This window comes from Leptonotus elevatus, chromosome 15, assembly GCF_054856555.1.
Source record: "Leptonotus elevatus isolate MCC_2025b chromosome 15, RoL_Lele_1.0, whole genome shotgun sequence".
Classification (NCBI taxonomy): domain Eukaryota; kingdom Metazoa; phylum Chordata; class Actinopteri; order Syngnathiformes; family Syngnathidae; genus Leptonotus; species Leptonotus elevatus.
The window spans coordinates 9,749,530-9,768,146 of NC_141253.1; the positions used below are offsets into that span (position 1 = coordinate 9,749,530).

The 18,617-nt window shown below is 38.3% G+C and overlaps 1 protein-coding gene across 2 annotated transcripts; it reads right to left on the bottom strand.

The window, feature by feature from the left end:
• Positions 1 to 30: 30 nt before the first annotated feature.
• On the bottom strand, positions 31 to 14,735 carry stom (stomatin). Of its 2 annotated transcripts, XM_086096125.1 has the most exons (8): positions 14,590 to 14,732; positions 13,295 to 13,324; positions 11,928 to 12,037; positions 10,997 to 11,069; positions 6,964 to 7,046; positions 6,273 to 6,476; positions 3,706 to 3,840; positions 31 to 3,000 (listed from the first exon to the last, which is right to left on the bottom strand). In XM_086096125.1, exons 1-8 carry the CDS (start codon positions 14,642 to 14,644, stop codon positions 2,812 to 2,814), a joined length of 879 nt encoding a protein of 292 aa, XP_085952251.1. In that variant the 5' UTR covers positions 14,645 to 14,732; the 3' UTR covers positions 31 to 2,811. The 2 variants fall into 2 exon arrangements, with proteins under 2 accessions (XP_085952251.1, XP_085952252.1); XM_086096126.1 differs by lacking the exon at positions 13,295 to 13,324 and having other exon boundaries at positions 14,590 to 14,735.
• Between the last annotated feature and the right edge of the window lie 3,882 nt (positions 14,736 to 18,617).

Here is an 18,617-nt window from a genome sequence, read left to right on the forward strand (position 1 = left end):
GATTATATACAAAATAAATACATCCAAATCTCTTGATTAACAAGATTTAATAATGTTTTCAATACACTGCATATGTATGGTGAGATAAAATGGACACGAAAATGGCCGTGCACTTCATTTCCAGCTTTGGGATCAGAACAGTCTTCAATTATGAATATTGGACAGAAAGGCAAACAAAACATACTTTCCATAAAAACAAACTAGTTTTCCTCATGAAAAGCAAAATCCATGACAGTACAGTATGTTGACACTTCACGTAAATTAACACGCTACAGCATTTATCTTTACATTAATAAGGTCAAGATGACAGCAGGTTGTGTTTTTGTTTGCATCAATAGCACATCATCAGGACAAATGCTGTTTGGGCGGGAAAACATCCGATTCGACTTTTAAACAACAACAAAATGTAACAGTAGCAGTGTGACAACATGATGGTTACTACAGCAACGTGTATATACTGTATAGGGTAATGTAACTTTTCAGAGCAAAATTTTTAATACACTTGCGTAGAAAAGCACATGCGCGCGCACCTGAATGTTTTTAGTAAAGCTATTGAGCTAGTAATTCACTCCATATTGTAACAGCTATAGGTCACATCACATTTAAAAGAAAACACTTCAACTTTAAAAGACAATTAAAAAGCTCTTACGACTATTTGGCTAGGTCGTACACCTCCCCGAGATGAATTGTCTGACTAAATACCTTTTGTTTCGAAAGCAACAGAGATCAGTATAAACTCTTAAGCTACGTTTGAAACTGCATAGAAAAGTGTCAAAATAAATCCATGACGGCAAGTTAAGGCTTTTTGCTTCGAAGGGAGCATTCTAAGGGACTCGTACCCATGAATGAATACTCTTATTACACACGTACGGCTTGACTAAATTGCAGGGAATCCACTCACATGATTTAAAATATGATAATCTAGATATTACGGTATTATGGGAGTCATCTCTAGGTTGGACTGTAATTGTAACAACTATATATTTTTTTGCGGCACGCTTCAAATTCTCCATCTTTAAATTATCTCTAAATTCTCTCTATATTTGAATAACTCATTCGGGTTAGTATGAAACAATATTTATACAACAAAAAACTTAAAAATGTCATGAATTGATGGAGTACAACATCCTTGAAATAATGTATGAAATTTTACCAAATAACAAGCAAATCAGATTTTTTTAAAAAAAAGGAAAGTGAGTATAAATGAAGAGGAATCGATATTTTTAACACAGAACAAAAAGTGTCAGTTTGTGGAACAATCTGGATTGTAAAATCAAATCATCTCAATCTATCTATTATTATTATTATTTTTAAATAAAAGTACAATGACTAAAATAAATATACATAGCATGAAATCATGCTGTTGAATTAATTTGTAAAATTGTTATGTTGGAAACGTCTTGACTGCTTGCTGACATTTATTTTGTGTTGATCAGTTTGTGTTGATCAGCGGCAGACATTACAAGTTTGACTTCTTTCTGTCCTCTTTTCACGGCACGGTGGCTGACGGTGGCTTAGCACGTCCGCCTCCCAGTGCAGAGGACGTGAGATCGAGTCCAGGCTTCGGCCTTCCTGGGTGGAGTTAGCATGTTCTCCCCGTGCCCGTGTAGGTTTTCTCCGCGTACTCTGATTTCTTCCCACATTCCAAAGACATGCATGGCCGGTTAATTGAGCACTCTAAATTGTCCCTAGGTGTGATTGTGAGTGTGGATGGTTGTTAGTCTCTATGTGCCCTGCGATTGGCTGGCAACCAGTTCAGAGTGTACCCCGCCTACTGCCCGAAGGCAGCTGGGACAGGCTCCAGCCCCCCTGCGACCCTTGTGAGGAATAAGCGGTAAATAAAATGGATGGATGTCACCTTTTCATTTTCATCTTTTTTTAAGGAGTGAAATAATTGTTTTAAAATTTGAACTCCTCCAGTTATAGATCACCGATTAAGATTCCATTGCATTGTCTTTAACTCGTTCACTGCCATTGACGGCTATTTCTATTAGTTTAACATTTTTCCCACTTTTGTTTAACAAAAGGATGAAAACCTAGACATTTTTGATTGTACATTTAGAACAGATATAAAATTTGTGATTAATCAAGAGTTAACTAGTGATTAATTAGGATTAAAAAATTTAATCGCCTGATGCCCCTAATTTTAAATATTAATTTTTTTCAAAAAAGAAAAGATTCAAAAAATTTGGGACCATTTTTTTCATATTGATTCGCATGATTACACTAGTTAACTCACAATGAATCACAAATTGTATATATCTGTTTTAAATGTAGTATTTTTTTCCTAGGTTTTCACACTTGTTAACAAAAGTGGGAACAAATGCTAAACTAATTGAAATTGAAATACATTTTTGACATCTATAGCCGTCAATGGCAGCGAATGAGTTAAAATACTCAAAAGGTGAAAAGCGTTGTGCATTAAGGCTGAACGACTTCCAGCAGGTGGCACTGTGGTGTAAAATGCTTGAGTTAATTTTCATTATAAACTACTTTTTATGTTCAGAGTAGCTACTCATTTGCAAAATTTGTTGAAAATAACTTGTCCGTATCCTTTTGTGTACTATGTTTGAAAGTGAGGATGTGTGAACACGTTAGTATAAACATGCAATGACAAAAACATCGTGCATGTAAAAAAAACATATTGCGAATTTAAACCTCGCAACTAAACTAAAATGGACACTGGCAGTGGTTGCAGCAAAACTGCAGCATCAGGCATTACATAAAAAATATGCGTATGAGCGTTAAGGTCACTTCCACATGTTTTCGATGCATATGCGTGTTGCGTGGATGTTTCAAGGTGATGGATGCTTAGCGTTTGATAAAGCCTTGCATCATCTCCAGAGGCAGAGGGAAGATGATGGTGGAGTTCTTTTCGGCGGCGATAGTGTTGAGGGTCTGCAGGTAGCGCAGCTGCAGGGCAGACGGCGACTCGGCGATCACCAGCGACGCCTCCTTCAGCGCCCTCGAGGCGTTCATCTCGCCCTCTGCGGCGATAACCTGCGAGGGGCACGCCAGGATTTATATCCTCAAGATCTATTTTCAAGTTGGTCCAGTTTCCATCTTTGGTCATTTGTACATAATTAGACTCACTCAACTTTTTTTTCTTCGAAAACTAGTGTACAATCCCACCTGGCATCTTTTAAGCAAGTGTTGAGAAATTAAATAAAAAAAAAAATCGTAATGAGAAACTTGGTTAATCACAGCTTTATGGAAGAGGATTAGGGCCAGTGGAGAGAAAAAAACGGCTGGCAAGATTCTGACTTTAATCTCAGAATAAAGTCAGAATTTGGACTTTATTAGTGCTACTATTGTTCTCATAGTCAGAATTGTGAGATTAAAGTCAAAATTTGCAAGTCAGAATTTGGACTTTAAAGTCGGAATAAAGAGAATTCTGACTTTAAAGTGAGAATTCTGAGAATAAAATCAGTATTCGCAAGTCAGAATTGTGACTTTAAAGTTGGAATAAAGAGAGAATTGTGACTTGAAAGTGAGAATTCTAAGATTAAAGTCAGAATTCTCTTTATTATAAGTGAGAATCCTGCCAAACGTAATCTTCCGTACAGCTTGACTAACCATGACAAAAACGTCATGGAAATTACAATTTCACAGACATAATGACCTATTAAGACCCGGTAGAAACAATAAATGAAGACACTCCTGTTTTAGATCATCAACACTCAGTCTCATGTTAGCAGTGCATACCTTGGCTCTGGCCTCCCGGGTGGCCTCAGCCTCAGCCGCCATCGCTCTCTGGAGCTGCAGGGGCAGCTTGACGTCTTTGATCTCCACTCGCTCCACCTTGATGCCCCAGTCGTCAGTAGCGTCGTCAAGGGTGGACTGACGAGACACAGGCAGACATTAAAAGTTGGGTTTTTAGTATTGCTGGTAACTGGAATATATGATTATGGGTGTGAAGTCTCAGGTTTAGACCCTCAATATTAAAAGAAAATTGAAAATGTTAGCATATGGCTACCAAATAAACATTTTTAGTTTTTGGGCTGCTATATACCTTTTGTAGATATATTATGTTAAACTTTCAACCAGGGGTGCTGCTTTTGTATTTATTTATTTATTTAATTGATATATATGTATATTTTTAATTTATTGAAGATACTCCTTTTAACAAACGGCACAAGAATTCTCTAAAATATAAATGTTTTTGCCAGGCCTGATATGTGTACAGTTTCATGAGTTTTCGGCTTAGGCCCTTTAAAAGCATCATCATTTTCTATGCAAATGGAGTATTGCCACGGCAACAGCGTGCTACAAAATAAAGCGTTCAAATAAAATGTTCATCTTATACATCTTTCGAGGAAACACCCACATTTAGAAGATGGTCGGATAAATTTCGATTATTTGCAGAGAATATTATTAATAATAATAATATTGATGATAATAATAATAATAACAGTAAAAATAATAATAATAATTCCTACAGAAATGTGATCATCTTTGACGAAGAAAAAAAAAAAGAACCATTAGTGTATACAGAAGCTCTCAATTCTACTCTTGGCCACATGGTAGCAGCAGAGGGCAGATCTTTAAAATCCATTTTCAGACAACGCAGACTTTTTATCACTGGCAATGGCAGATGTTCAAATAATGTGCAATACATTGTGGAGCAACACTATGTGACACATACACACGTGACATTAGCGTGATTACGAGAGAATTTTATGGCTCAACCAACAGCCTCTGAAAACTAACATTCAATTATTCACAGGGCTAATGTATGAATAAATGATATGAATCAGATGCAAACGGACAGCTGTGCTCTACATGCAGAATCACCTGCTGTCTCTTAGTGAATTGTCTTCACTGCAGTTTGTTCACTTTAAAATTGACACTTGCAGCTGAATAATGCAGCTCGAGAGCGTGGTTGCAAGCAAGGGGCCACTAGAACCCTCCCATTCTTTTCTATAGGCTCGCTGTTGTGCTATGTTGCCGCAACAGCTGCTTGACGAACTCAATCACCAGAAGTACACGTTAAGCGCAGGTTATTCTGAGAGCAGGGCTCTCTGGGTATAAACTGGCGACGGGCCGTTGGAAGTCTTGTGAACCCTCTGCCAGACACGACATGTTTAGGTTTGCCTAGTTGGTACAAGTCATCATCAACAGAACTACTTTGCTCCTCTCTTTAGTGTACGAGACACAAACCCCCACATGTGATGACAATTACAAATATGGCCAGTGGGGTTATACTGTTATGAATGACTATTTTCTAATATGGTGTTTGAAACTATTGTCCAATAACAAAATAGCACTGGGGTTCAAATCTGTGATCATCCACCCGTAGAGGTCTGCTTACTTCAAACTTCAATCTTCTGCACGGACTCGAGCAGATAAAAAAAAAAAAAAAAATTGGCTCAAACCATTTTGATCAGGTTCTATTTACAACAGTTGGGGGTAGATGTAGACTGAATTTGTTGTGTAATATATGAAGTCCACAAACTGAAAGGGCTCTGGGTCATTCCAATTCGAATTCAAATAGCAGCTGACCACAGTGGGTATGCAAACACATGCTAAAATTAGTGCCGGGGGCGGACTTTCCATTAAGCAAAAACAGGCGATTGCCTGGGGCCCTGACATTTTTAGGGGCCTCCGAATGCCTCATGAAAAAGAATCAATAAAGTTTTCTTCAAATGATGCTCCCCTAAAAAAATAGGCTACTCCAACTTCTGTGCATGCGCATACTTGATTCCCGAAGTTGGCAGCAAAGTAGAGCGCTCGCGCAGTTTTAAGTACGAAGCTGAGTTAACCAAATGGAGCAAAAAAAAGAGAAGGCAATTAAAGCAGTTTCAAACGATTACAAATGTGCGTAATCGACAGCGAAAACAGCAAAAGCTAGACACTATTGTATATAGCGCTGATGTCAGTGCCAGCTTAGCGGAAAAGTGGATTTGAAGCGGAGAGTGCGAGAGCGACTGTTTTCATCACAAAGACATTCGTATACAATTGGTCAAAATGGTAAACGATCGAAAAAGCTCATTAATGTTCTTATCAATGACAGCAAAAGCATTGAGATGATTTAGTTGTAATCCTCAGGTAGGATTTTAAAGACTTTATCTAGCTCATGAAATAAATCCTCAAATCCACACTTTCAAGTTGACAAACACTCATATTCAAAAAACATTTTTCAGTGCTGAATACAGATGTGAGGGCCCCATGGCTGAGTTTGGGCCCCCAAATGACTAGCTATTTCCCGATTGGAGCACTTATGTTGTCGTAGATACGAAATACGCAATCAGACTGAATGAAGACGGCTCTACCTGCATGCTGTGTGCAATTTCTTCCCGGTCGGAAAGGATCTCAGCCAGGTTCTTGGTACCGAGAACATTCCTCAGTGTGGTCTGGGCCAACAAGCGTGTCGCAGCATCAGCGTTCGTGATGTTGGCCACGGCCAGCGTAGCATTCTGAACCCGGTAGTACACCACGCCATCCACACTCACTGTCACTGAGTCTTTGGTCAATACCTGCAAGGGTTTGAACGCACCAAACAGGAAACAGGCAGGAAGATATTGTTGAGTGTGAGGAGGATACATGAAGTGCTTTTTATTGTAACACACAAGGAAACGCATCCGCCAGGATTTTTTTCTAACATTTATTTGGAATATAGTTATAAAAAGGCAGGAAATTGCATCCACTTTTAATTTTAAAAAAAAGTATGTGAAACCATCAATCAATACGAGTCGATGAAAAAGGTTAGCCTTGCAGAAGGACTTTTTTTTATTTCGGGTTGAAATATTCAAGAAATTGGATGAGCACAGAATCAGTAAAGCAACCGAGATGGAACGTCCACTAATGGTGCCTTTGAAGGTAAACTGCACAAAACCATACATTATAAGCTTATAGTCTTTTATATTCTTGAGCTGAATGAGGAATTTTCCAAATGAATTTTGACAGCCTTTGAGGCTCAGCGGATGTGTTTGTTTAGCGTCAACACAACCGCACGTGTCATACCTCTTGCGGCGGGATGTCGAAGGTGATGGTGCGCATGTCCACGTTAATAAAGCTGTCAGTGCACGGCAAGATGAAGAACAAACCTGTGGAATCACAAGAATGCAAATAGTCTTAGCAAAGACTACATCGGCGGTAAACACAATAATAAGCGAGCGCCTTCACAAATGTTTGAAGCCGGCGGGATGAATGAAATCTTGGCACCGGGCCATGTCAAGCAGGCTTTATAAAACTGCAGCTGTGCTGACAGTCGGGCAAAGCTGTGAATATTTGCAGCTTTCAGAAGGCCCGTTTCAAGTCACAAGCAACCAGCGGGGGCGCCGAACAATACTTGGCACGCGCCTGAGTGAAATGCTAGGTATGCAAACATTTAGCTCTCGTGCATTTTCAATTAAGGAAGTGCATGTTTAGCTAGGGAAATCGGAACCAACGGCAAATACTAACCACGGCCAAGTTGAGATTAAAAGCATAATGGCCTTGAAGTGACCTTTAGAGATTGCGAGGTTGCGATATTAAGTAAAATTCCAGTGATAAAATAACTGAATTCATTCAAACATATAAAAAACATATGAATATGTATATTTCAAAACTTAGTCATAGTTAATTTATTCATACGTTTTTATTATGCTAGCGTATACAGAAGTCTTTGATACAGCTTCTGACATGAAGAGGTCGCTTAAAGCAATGGTAGTGGTTACAAAAAACGGCCAGCAGGTGGCAGACGAGTATAAGAGATCAGCCAGGGCCATGTTGCAACATGCTCTTTTGCCCAGTGTTTTCAACAGGTTTAAGACGAATGATGATGAAACTTAGCTGTATTCTAATGCTAATTGCCGCAAAACGGAAACAGATACAAATATACTTTTTTTCCCAGATGAAAGAAGAGATTCTAATCTTTCTTTTGGTAGGTTCCATATTATAGCAATAGAACATAATCTTCTGTGAACCTTGCAAAATCAATTAGGATCCAGTAAAACAGCCGGGAGCGAAGGGGGTTGCCTCAGTGAAAATGGCTGGGAGTGAATGAGTTTAAGGGGAAGTCAACCTCCCAAAAATGTATTGACAATAATATGTTCTATGCAGCCCCACTAGTCTAGATATGGTAATCCTATTAATATTGTGTTAGTGGAATATGAGTTAAGCAACAAAATCCAGCAGTTTTGATCAATATTAGAAGGCGGACAATTTGCTGCTTTCTGTCGAGTGAAAATGACATCACTGTTGCTCAGGTCTCAGCTGTGATTGGTCGTAGCCAGAGCCCTGAGCAACTGTGATGTCATCCTTAGTTGACAGAAGTGGCAAAATGGCCGCCCCCTGAGATGGCTAAAAACTGCTGGATTTTGCTGCATAACTCATATTCCACAAATGTAATATTAATCAGAAGGTCATGTTTAGACTAGTGAGGTCACACATAACATATTATTGTCAAGAAATGTTTAACGCTGACTTCCCCTTTAAGTGGTTTTAAATGTTTCATATACAAACTCGCTACATTTATAGGCAAACTGACTGAACAAGCCGACACAGATTCGAAAAAACAAAACATGCATATTATGTTGTGCCACAGCCTGATTGCGTGACTGCGGTTAAGGGGACATTACACGGAACCAAGTGCTGAATTTAGTTGGGGCACACACACACACACACCACAACACCCCCAGGAATGTGAGATTTGCTGGCAGAGAGCCATTATTACCCATGCAGTCACAAATGGCGTCCCCAGGCACTTCGGGGAGTCCAATTTCACCATTTTTTTTAAGAGGACACTCCCTGTTTTTTTATTTTTATTTTTTATTAGCTGCAGTAAAATAACAAATCAAAGATGAGGAGACAGTGAGCTATGAGATGTATGCAAATAGTTTCTCGTGGGAGCCTGTATTTTTCCTCAGCAAATACCTCGTCTTACAGGAAAAGAATAGACAGCATCCCATCCCATCAGTGTTTTCAGATTTATGACTGCATCTATAAGTCAAACAGCGCTGGCAGACATATGGCAACACATAAAATGAGGCCCTGGTGAATGTCATTGCAGGATGCACTTTGAGGGGGGCGCGTATTGTTTCAGTTTTGGATTTGTGCCAAGGATGTCTACCAGGATTCCTGTTTTTTGTTTACGCTGTACAATTGGACTCTTTACTATCCTGACAATTCCTGTGTTCGTTGGGTACATTTTTACACTAAATTGTGACTTTTTTTTTTTTGGTGTTCGAAATGTGCTCTGTCTTTAGATCCAATTAGATTTATGCCCCCCCTTTTTCGGGTTTACAATGTCACCGCACAAGTCTGTGAGTAACCCGGCAACCGTTGCTACACGAGCCTATTTGTGTCAGAAATTAAATCAACCTGACTGGCGCCGCAGATTGAACGGATCGGGCTCGGTTCCGCCCTCAATCTGCAGCCATCTTTTAAATCATAAAGCTGTTTTTCCCGGGACCAGCCGCTCATTCGTCCCACAGGACATCTCGAGCTCCCTGCAGCACATCGAGCCGTAAAACAACTGCAAACTCATTCTGTTGCAACTAATTGCTAACTGCAATTCCCTCACACATAAAGTGCAAATGCCCAGGGACGCCATCGTTCCGTGTTGAAATGTCAAAGAAATAAATTGATGACTATGTCATTAATTAATAAATACATCGCAGATTACCATAACAATCCCTTCATACGATGTACGTATGGTACACATTAATGGGGCTGTTCAATATCACTTTTTTTACTACTGGTACCACTTATATTTTTGATGCATAAAATAAAACAACCCGATGACAGATCATTTTAAAGAAAGAGCTATAAATACAAATATAGAATTTTCCCTAAAATGTCATTAAATTCTCTTTTTTTCTCTATTCTTCTCATTTCACTTTTCTTGTTCCTGATCGTAAAACGGCCACAAGAGGGTGCTGCGGGTATCGGACAGTTATGATACCCTGGTATCGGTACTCGTCCATCCCTATTATTTGTTCTCACACACACACCATTTGTTCTTAACACACCTTCAATCATTACCTCACTACTGTTATACATTAGCTCTGGATACTGCAGAATACTCTGTCGTCTTAACTTGGTGGGCCTTTTTCAGCTGCCTTCAGTCTCGGCTCAACTAAAATCCTTAGCAGGCTTCATTTTTTTTTTTTTAAAGCCAACCTAAAAAAAAAGCAAGTACAGCTGAGCCGAGCTGGTATTGTGCAAAAGAAAAGTGACATACATGCTGTGTGGCTATTTCATTGTGGCTGTTCTGTCCATCAAATCACAGTAAAAAGTCCAACACTTCAAAACTGATGAGTGTTTGGCTGAGAAAAGTAATAGCTCACTTATTCCAAATGAGCTACACATTTTGTTCTGAAGACTAAACCAGTGCATTTCAAGTATATATTTTTTCCACCTACCCCAGGAGGAAGACAATATTTTGCGCCCCCCCCCCCCCCCACCCCCCAACACTTCCACGCCGCGACTATAAATAGTATCATTAGTCTATCATTTTGCTGTAAGTACGCCTCTACAGAGGAGCTAATATTCCTTGCGCTTGCTAGGACAATGGGATCGCTAGTGCCACCTACTGCAGTGGATGTGAAATAACAATTTATTCTAGTACACTAAAAAACAAAAAAAATCCCTGGGGTCTCTCCGCATTCGCAAATTTGCCTCGACAAATGCTGGCAGTTTCCTGCACTCTTTCATATTCTACATACACGGCTTTTTGGACCTACAGGCAAACTGATTCAAGTGCATACTGAACTGTATGCTAAATCCTTGTCATTCACAGGGTATAGGGATTGAGCCACGCCGCCAACAGTGAAAATCAAGTAATTGACAACCCCCCGCCCCAAAGATTTATACTTTAATTGCCTAAACATGCCACAAGATGGTGGCAAATTGCTACTTTTCAATTAGACAGTGCTACGGTCTGACTAAATAAAGCTCCTTCCCTTGTTTCAATATTCTTGGCACAAAGATGCCACAAGATGGCGCCAAAGCACTAAAGCAGTAGTCAGTGTAACACAAGTATTGTATACATCACACCAAAGTATTTTCCAACCTGGTCCTTTGGCTCCTCCTCGTAGAAGGCGTCCGAGGCGGAAAATAATGGCTCTCTCATACTCCTTCACAATCTGTGTGCAGAGGCAGAGCGCGCAATCAGCTTGTATAGCTGCCTTTGGCAACTCTTAACTCATTCACTGCCATTGACGGCTATAGACGTCAAAAATTATTTTCAACTATTTCTATTAGTTTAACATTTTTTTCCACTTTCGTTAACAAGAGTGTGAAAACCTAGATTTTTTTTATTGTACATTTAGAACAGATATAAAATTTGTGATTAATCGTGAGTTAACTAGTGAAGTTAACTCACGATGCGATTAATTACAATTAACATTTTCATCGCCTGACGCCCCTAATTTTTTATAATCTTTTCTTCTTCTTCTTTTTTTTTTTTAATCGTGTCAGGTGAATAACATTTTTAATTGTAATTAATTACATGACTTCAATAATTAACTCACGATTAATCACAAATTTTATATCTGTTCTACATGTACAATAATTTTTTTTATTTTTTAGGTTTTCATACTCTTATTAACAAAAGTGGAAAACTAATAGAAATAGTTCAAATTAATTTTTTACATCTATAGCCGTCAATGGCAGTGAATGAGTTAATTGATATCATGTAAACGGGTAGGTTAGCAGTTCATCGATTCACTGAGACAAAGGATTACCATCTTTTAATCTGAATTAGATTTATTGGCCAAGTATGTAAAAACAAACCCGTCCGAGAAAAATGAAAACTAACAATGACCAACCGAGGGAGACAAAACAGGGAGTCTGACAGTTTGCTAGTTAGCGTATCAAGTTTTTTAGATGAAAAAAGGGATAAATGAGGAAGGAGGGATGGCAAATGTAATAGAAAGAGTGCATTAAAACATTAATGACAAGACATAAAAGCAGCATAATGCATGCAATCAAACAAACTTGACCTTGATGCACATCCAAATGGAGAGAGGCAGTGTGACGATCATGAGTATAAGAGACAACAACACCAACGTCCAGCCACAGAAGCCAATGTCATGGTCTTCGCTCTCCAAGGCTAGAAGAGAAAAATTGACACACAGCCGTTATTTTCATGCCGATGCACGGGGTCCTCGGTTTATGATGGTCCTGCAATACAACAATTTGAGGTTACGGCACACAGATGATTTGATTGTTTTATATTTATGCTCTCGAAGAGTTTTGCATACAAACAGTTGCTGTACTGATGATATTTTGAGGTGAAACTAGATTGTGTAGCAGTTTAAGAATACTGCATTATGTCACAACACAAGAAGGTACTCAATTGTAAACCAAGGACCCCCTAAATTCAGCATTTTTTCAATGTGAAAAGCTGCAGTACTCACTCCCCTGTGGTAACTGGCTCAACTTTAAGGCCTTCAACGTATGGCACAAAACACCATGAGTAACAATATTGTGTCCGGCCTTACTCTGACATCTCCTTCACATCGGTAACATGAGATTGTCTGATTGTCATGAATGTCTGCTTGTGGTTGCTTAAAAATGCACTTTGCCAGCTTCCAGTAAATCCGTTTCTGCTCCTGCCATGTCAAAGACTGCGAGCTTCTCACACACCAAATTGAAATGGAATGAGAAGAGCTGCTTCTATTGAGTGAGATGATTGTGTTCACACCCACAACGGCACAATTGACCGGGCTTTGAACCAGACTTGCATTGGGCACGAATACAGAGTCCAACGTGTTAAGACGGCTTTTTGGGAATAATACCAAGTTGTAAAATAAATTGTGACAGGAAAACTTTAGTGATACTTTACCACACCGTCGCTTGCTTCACACCATTTACAGAGAATACAGTAATTAGCAGTTTCCTAAAATCATTGCCATCCGTGTCAAACTAGTATGCATCAAGCTTATCATATGGTTTACTTGTGTACTATTGAAGATTTTTTTGAAGTAGCAAGTACTGTACAGATATACACTATTGGCACGGATACTATAATAATTACGACATTTCGAGGTTACGAACAACATGCAATGTACTTGTTCATGCAAATATTTACTAACTACAATCAGAGTAGATTAGTGATTGATTATGGAGCCAAAGAAATTGTCAATATATTAATACACTTTTTTTCCGCTTTCTTTCTTTTTAAAGAGGACTCTTGTGTCATGTAATTGAACCACTGTCATTGATTTGCCATCATCATGTAGTACACGTTCCCATTCATGGATCACTCGCTTAGCATTATTAGCCACTGCCCTTCAAAGCAATTTTCACTTCCACTTCAAAACCTGTTGGCATGCATTGATTCAAAGGGTGTGATCGGATGCAATACCTTCTGCATCATGTAACGCGCTGCTTGGACCTACAGACAAAGTTAAAGGTCAAAAACACCATTTGATCCAAGTTGCACAATAAGAATATACTGTACAGTAAACCCCGGCGATTCACGGGGGATAGGAAACGAACCCTATAGGAAAACAAAAACTATATATTTTTTCTTAAGCAATTGTCTCTTAACTGCGCTACCACAAACTATGACGCCAAACCTATTCAATATCATTTTAAACTAAACACAAATGACTTACGAATGGTTTCATTTTGGTAAAAATGCACCAGAAGTGCAAACACATGTGGGGAAAAAACTTGAACCTTAATAAACAACTCATCAAAACACAAAGATGCTATAGTCTGCATCATTTTAACATACTTTGACACCAATTACTGTACTACTTTCCTATTAGCCACGGCTTTGTCGTTCAGGGAATAGCTGAGGATAGGTTTTGTTTAGATAAGGTGCTCTCAAACAGTTAGAATATGTTGCTACTGTATTGCATGCATGCTTGTTACATGACAGAGTTGCTTTGACTCTTCGTTGGTTGGTACTAAACCTCTTTCTTCTTTCACAGTGTCAGACACGGCAGGTTGTGTGTAGTTATTCTTTCGTCATTATAACGACGATTTTCAGTTGGTAGATCCCGAAAAATCGTGGGGCGCGATATCTTATTACTGCTGCGTAGTACTCGGCCAACAGGTTCCACGGGAAATAAAAACAACTGAAATGTGCATTTGTGAATAGGCTGGGGTTTTACTGTACTGTATAACTTAAGGAAGACAACCTATCCTAGACGATCTTGGCATCGTGCATACGTCCAAATGAGATCCGTAATGACGAAACATAGCGGTACATGCTTTCAGTGTTTTAAGTTTGTGTGGACTTACTCCCTCACTCACACACACAGCTATTTTCAATGAACATAAACTCGCGACTATCGCGTCATAGCAGTTTGCACTTGAAATCAAAGGGTGGTTAATTACATGGAATTATTAAGAGTACGTTACGTCTGCGCAGTTAATTTGCACGGAGAGTCTCGCGACACAGTTAGCTCGCAGCTCGCCTTTATTAGCTTAGTTTATAGCATTGGCTTTTGCTAGCTTTGGGAAACCTCAAGGCGAATTTAGCACCTTTTTTTTTTATATAATGATAATGCCAGACAACGAGTTGTGATATTGCAAATAATAGATATTTAGCTTTTCTGCGTTCAAAAAATGGATACGTTGTGACGCGCCCGCTGCACAAACACAAGGAAAAATAATGTTAAAATATGCTGTGTCGTCTACAAGTGTTACCTGCTTGACGTTCTCGTCTTTTTTTAGCTTTCAATGCCAAATCTTCGTTCTCCATTGCGAATTTTACAAAAAAATTACGATACCAGGAGAGAAGAGGATTTTACACAACATGGGCGGTGGTTATATCCGTAGTGGCGCTGCTTGATTTTTCCCTACACGCGGACTAGAAGGTGCACTGACACACGAGTTCCTGTCTGCGCCAAAGCTATATAAATCTATAAAGGCCACCCGGGAAAATATATCAAGCTAATGAGTAGTTTGGAATTCTCACTATTTAAAAAATCTAGACTAGACTCGAGAATTCTGTTTTAAAAATCACTCAATGACATCAACATAATGTAAAGAATGCCTGAATTAACAATGATTTATCATCTTTAACGGCTTCCGTTGTTTTTGTGTGGTTATTCCACAATTATGATCTATTTATGATTGATTTGGTTTTTGGTAGCGACGTCCAAAACACGCAGCCTGAAAGTCAAAAATTAGGATACGCATTGCTCCATACCCTTCTGGTCTCCTGCTTGCATAGTTTCACAGTTTGACTTCCATCCAGGGGCGTCACTAGGTTTTATGGGCATGAGATGCACAGAACATAAGCGAATGCAGGGCGTGAGCAAAAAAATTCACAAGCAGCTAACATAGACTTTTAATACGGTTTAAAACTTTAAAAAGTCAACATTAGAAATGTAGTGTTTTCAGTCTGTTTTGTAATATACAAACACAGAAGTATGTTTATAGCATTAATTAAAAAAAAAAAAAAAAGACAGAAAAGAAAATATATGTACACATTGTTACAGTTCATGCAAAACTATGCAAAAAAAGTTGTGGCGTTATTCAATAAAAAAAATACAGAGAAAATGTTCTCTTTGGGGAGTTGTTAGTGTAATAAAAATCAATTTAACATCTGAAATTGCAGGATAATTGGTGGACAGTAGCATCAAAGAAAGCCATCTGTTTTTAAGGATGGCGGTCCACCACTGTCGTGACTCAGCTTATAGAGGCTAATGACATGACTTTGGCTCACAACAACTAGTTTGCTCCCAAATACTTTTGAAGTCACGCAGATTACACTTTGGCACATATGTGCCTAAATTAGAGCTGTCAAAGGATAAATTTTTTAAATCAGTTTAATCACATTTGAGAGTTTTGATTAATCCCTTAATTAAAAAGGCTTTTTATCAACATTTGTTTGCCCGCTAAATTGTTATGTGTTAACTCTTTCGACATTTAATGTTATGAGAAAATGTTTTGATCCACTGCACACTCTCATCCTCCTATTTTTCTAAACAGTTAATTACTTGCATAATTTAAAATGAAAAAAAAAAACTCCAGTAGTTTGACAAACAAATATTCCGAATGTCATATGCAAACATTTATTAAATGCTTTACCTTAATGCATGTAGTTATGTTCCTTGCTCAAACACAGCCTGCACTTCCTTTAACGTAACCATCCGCTGTCAAGCTAAAGGATAATCTGCGGTCAAAATTGATTAATCTGTGATAATACATGATTAATGCCATCTTTTTTTTTGTGATTAATCAATGAGTTAACACTTTTAACTTTGACAAGCCTAAATGGATGTTTAAATTAAATAATAAATGTAATATTCAAGTCCTCAACACATTTTAGACTTATTGACAAGCTAATTGGTAGGAGCATGGGCCTTTCTGCTGTTAGGCAGAAACCAACTAATTGTTGCTACCAGAAGTGACAAAGACTTACTCTCAATAGAATTAAGTAGAGCGGACACACAGCAAGGGCCGTCCTCAAGAAAAGGGACAGATTAGTGAATAAGTTATGTTGTGGCCACTTTATATTTTATTTTGCTACTTTTGTTTGGTTTAAAAAATAATTAAAAACAAAATACAATGAAATCATTTTATTGTGTGTGTGTAGGATGTAGTGCCATCTTGTGGTGAACTAATGGAATGCAAGAGGGTCCTCGCAACATTTTAGACCAGGGGACTTTAGCCCCTCTAAAATAGGCCTAAGGACACCATTGGTTCCATCCACCACCCGGAAAAAATAAATCCATTGTGTGATTTTCCTGGCAGGCTGATGAAGCCTATTTATTTATGAGAGGTTCAGAACTCCATCCCGTCTAATGTGGAAAAATGTGTGATTGTTGGACTAATTGCCACACACCCACAAAGCTGGGATCGATTTATTGGACTGATTTTTAATGAGTGAATCACAAGATAGGTTCCGTTAAACTATTTGCAGTCACATTATACAACATGTTTTGCTAAGCCTAATGAGTACTTTGTCGTCCCCTTTATTACTCTATGTATACACACTGTATCCCTCTTTACGATCTTCTGTCCGTTGCTCTCTCTTTATTGAAAAGTCTCATTCTGATTGGAACTGCGGGGAACAGTAAAATTAAGGAAATGAAGTGAAATGAGTCTGTTGGCCACTAGAGGTCATAGCGGAGGTGCCGCAGCCAGCAAAAAAAAAAAAAAAAAACTATAAACGTTTGATGAAACAACTCGTGATAGTCCTTTGAAAAAGCACGAGTGAATAAAGAAAAGGCAATACAGCAATTTGAGATTACAAAAAGATCTCTCTAAAGTTTGGCAGTCATAGCACGTTTTCAAGACTTGTGACCTGACCTGTGAAAAGTGTGTTATGAGAAAAGGCTGCAACTGAGCCAAAACGCGCACCAGAACAATCGGAAAATGATTGTGATAGGTAACATTGTAGAAAAAGAAACAAAAATATCTCTTGTTTCAAGTTTAATTCATGTCCATGGACGACACTGCCACTTCCTTTTCTCACCGGCTGTTGGATGAAAACATATTTTACAGTCTATCCCACATAGAGGGGTCGTTATTGTTTCAAAAATCCCTCGTTACTTTTGACTAGATCAAGTCTTAGGACATCCTATTGTTTCATAATTGTTTTGGGTGGAGACTCATCCTGACTTGAGGACTGGGAGACACAAAAAAAAAAAGAGACCAGCTGTGGCTAAAAACAACTTGACTCTTACTACCAAAATAATTTGGAGGCTGCACTGCTGGCTAGAAAGACATTGAAATGACCATCAGGGTGCCCTTGAGCAAGGCATCGAAACCCTCCAGTTGCTATAGCGCTACTCATGCATATTTGCAGCCCTACTCTGACATTTACTGAATGTGTGTTTGGATGACAAAAATGTTGCAATAATTTCAAATCAGTTCAGGTTTAGGGACTTGTGCTTATTATCTTAATTAAATTGACCGAAAATAAAGAAAACCAAACTTTTAAAAGTATTCTTCTATTACTCACATCACACATTTAATCCGAAATCCAACTAAATTCTCTTCAACTCAACTAAAAGTGTAACGTGGAAACTTGGCAGGCTGCAGTACATAAATATTGAGAATGCATTTTAGCAAATTATGAGAATGCATTTTTATTCCTATGGAATTCAAAATGGGTCTGAAGGGGATCAACATTCCTCTTTTAATGATTTCCATAATTTAATTAATATTCAATGGGGCTAGAGTAAATGAATAACAGAGTTTGTTTTACGTTATATATTACTGACGTAAAAATTATTATTGTATCACATAATATATAATTTACAAAGATTAAGCCCAATCATGTAAACATTTTTTTTATAGGGTACAATTATTTTCAATTTGTATTTAAAGCCAGTCCATGTAAAACAACAACAATTTGGTATCAAACCTTTTTCTCTGCTGACTTGTGAAGAAAAAAAACAGACTTATTTTCATTCTGTGGTGGTTTCTGAATTATTATTCCTAAAGCAGGTCGCCCCTCACCGTTTTAAATCTCCTTTATTATAATATAGAAGTGTATCATATTGCAAGAGTCACATCTTGAAGGATTTATCAACTTTGGATGAGGGAGCAAGTAGGGTCAATTACAAAATCACACTTGAGTTTTGATGGGTGTACACTTCCACAGAATCAAGTGCAACACTGTGAGGGAATTATCTATTTGCATTATGATAGACAATACCAGAGAAGTCTGCAACAACTGCAAATAAGCCCCCCGATGTCATTTTATTCTACAAGTTGAC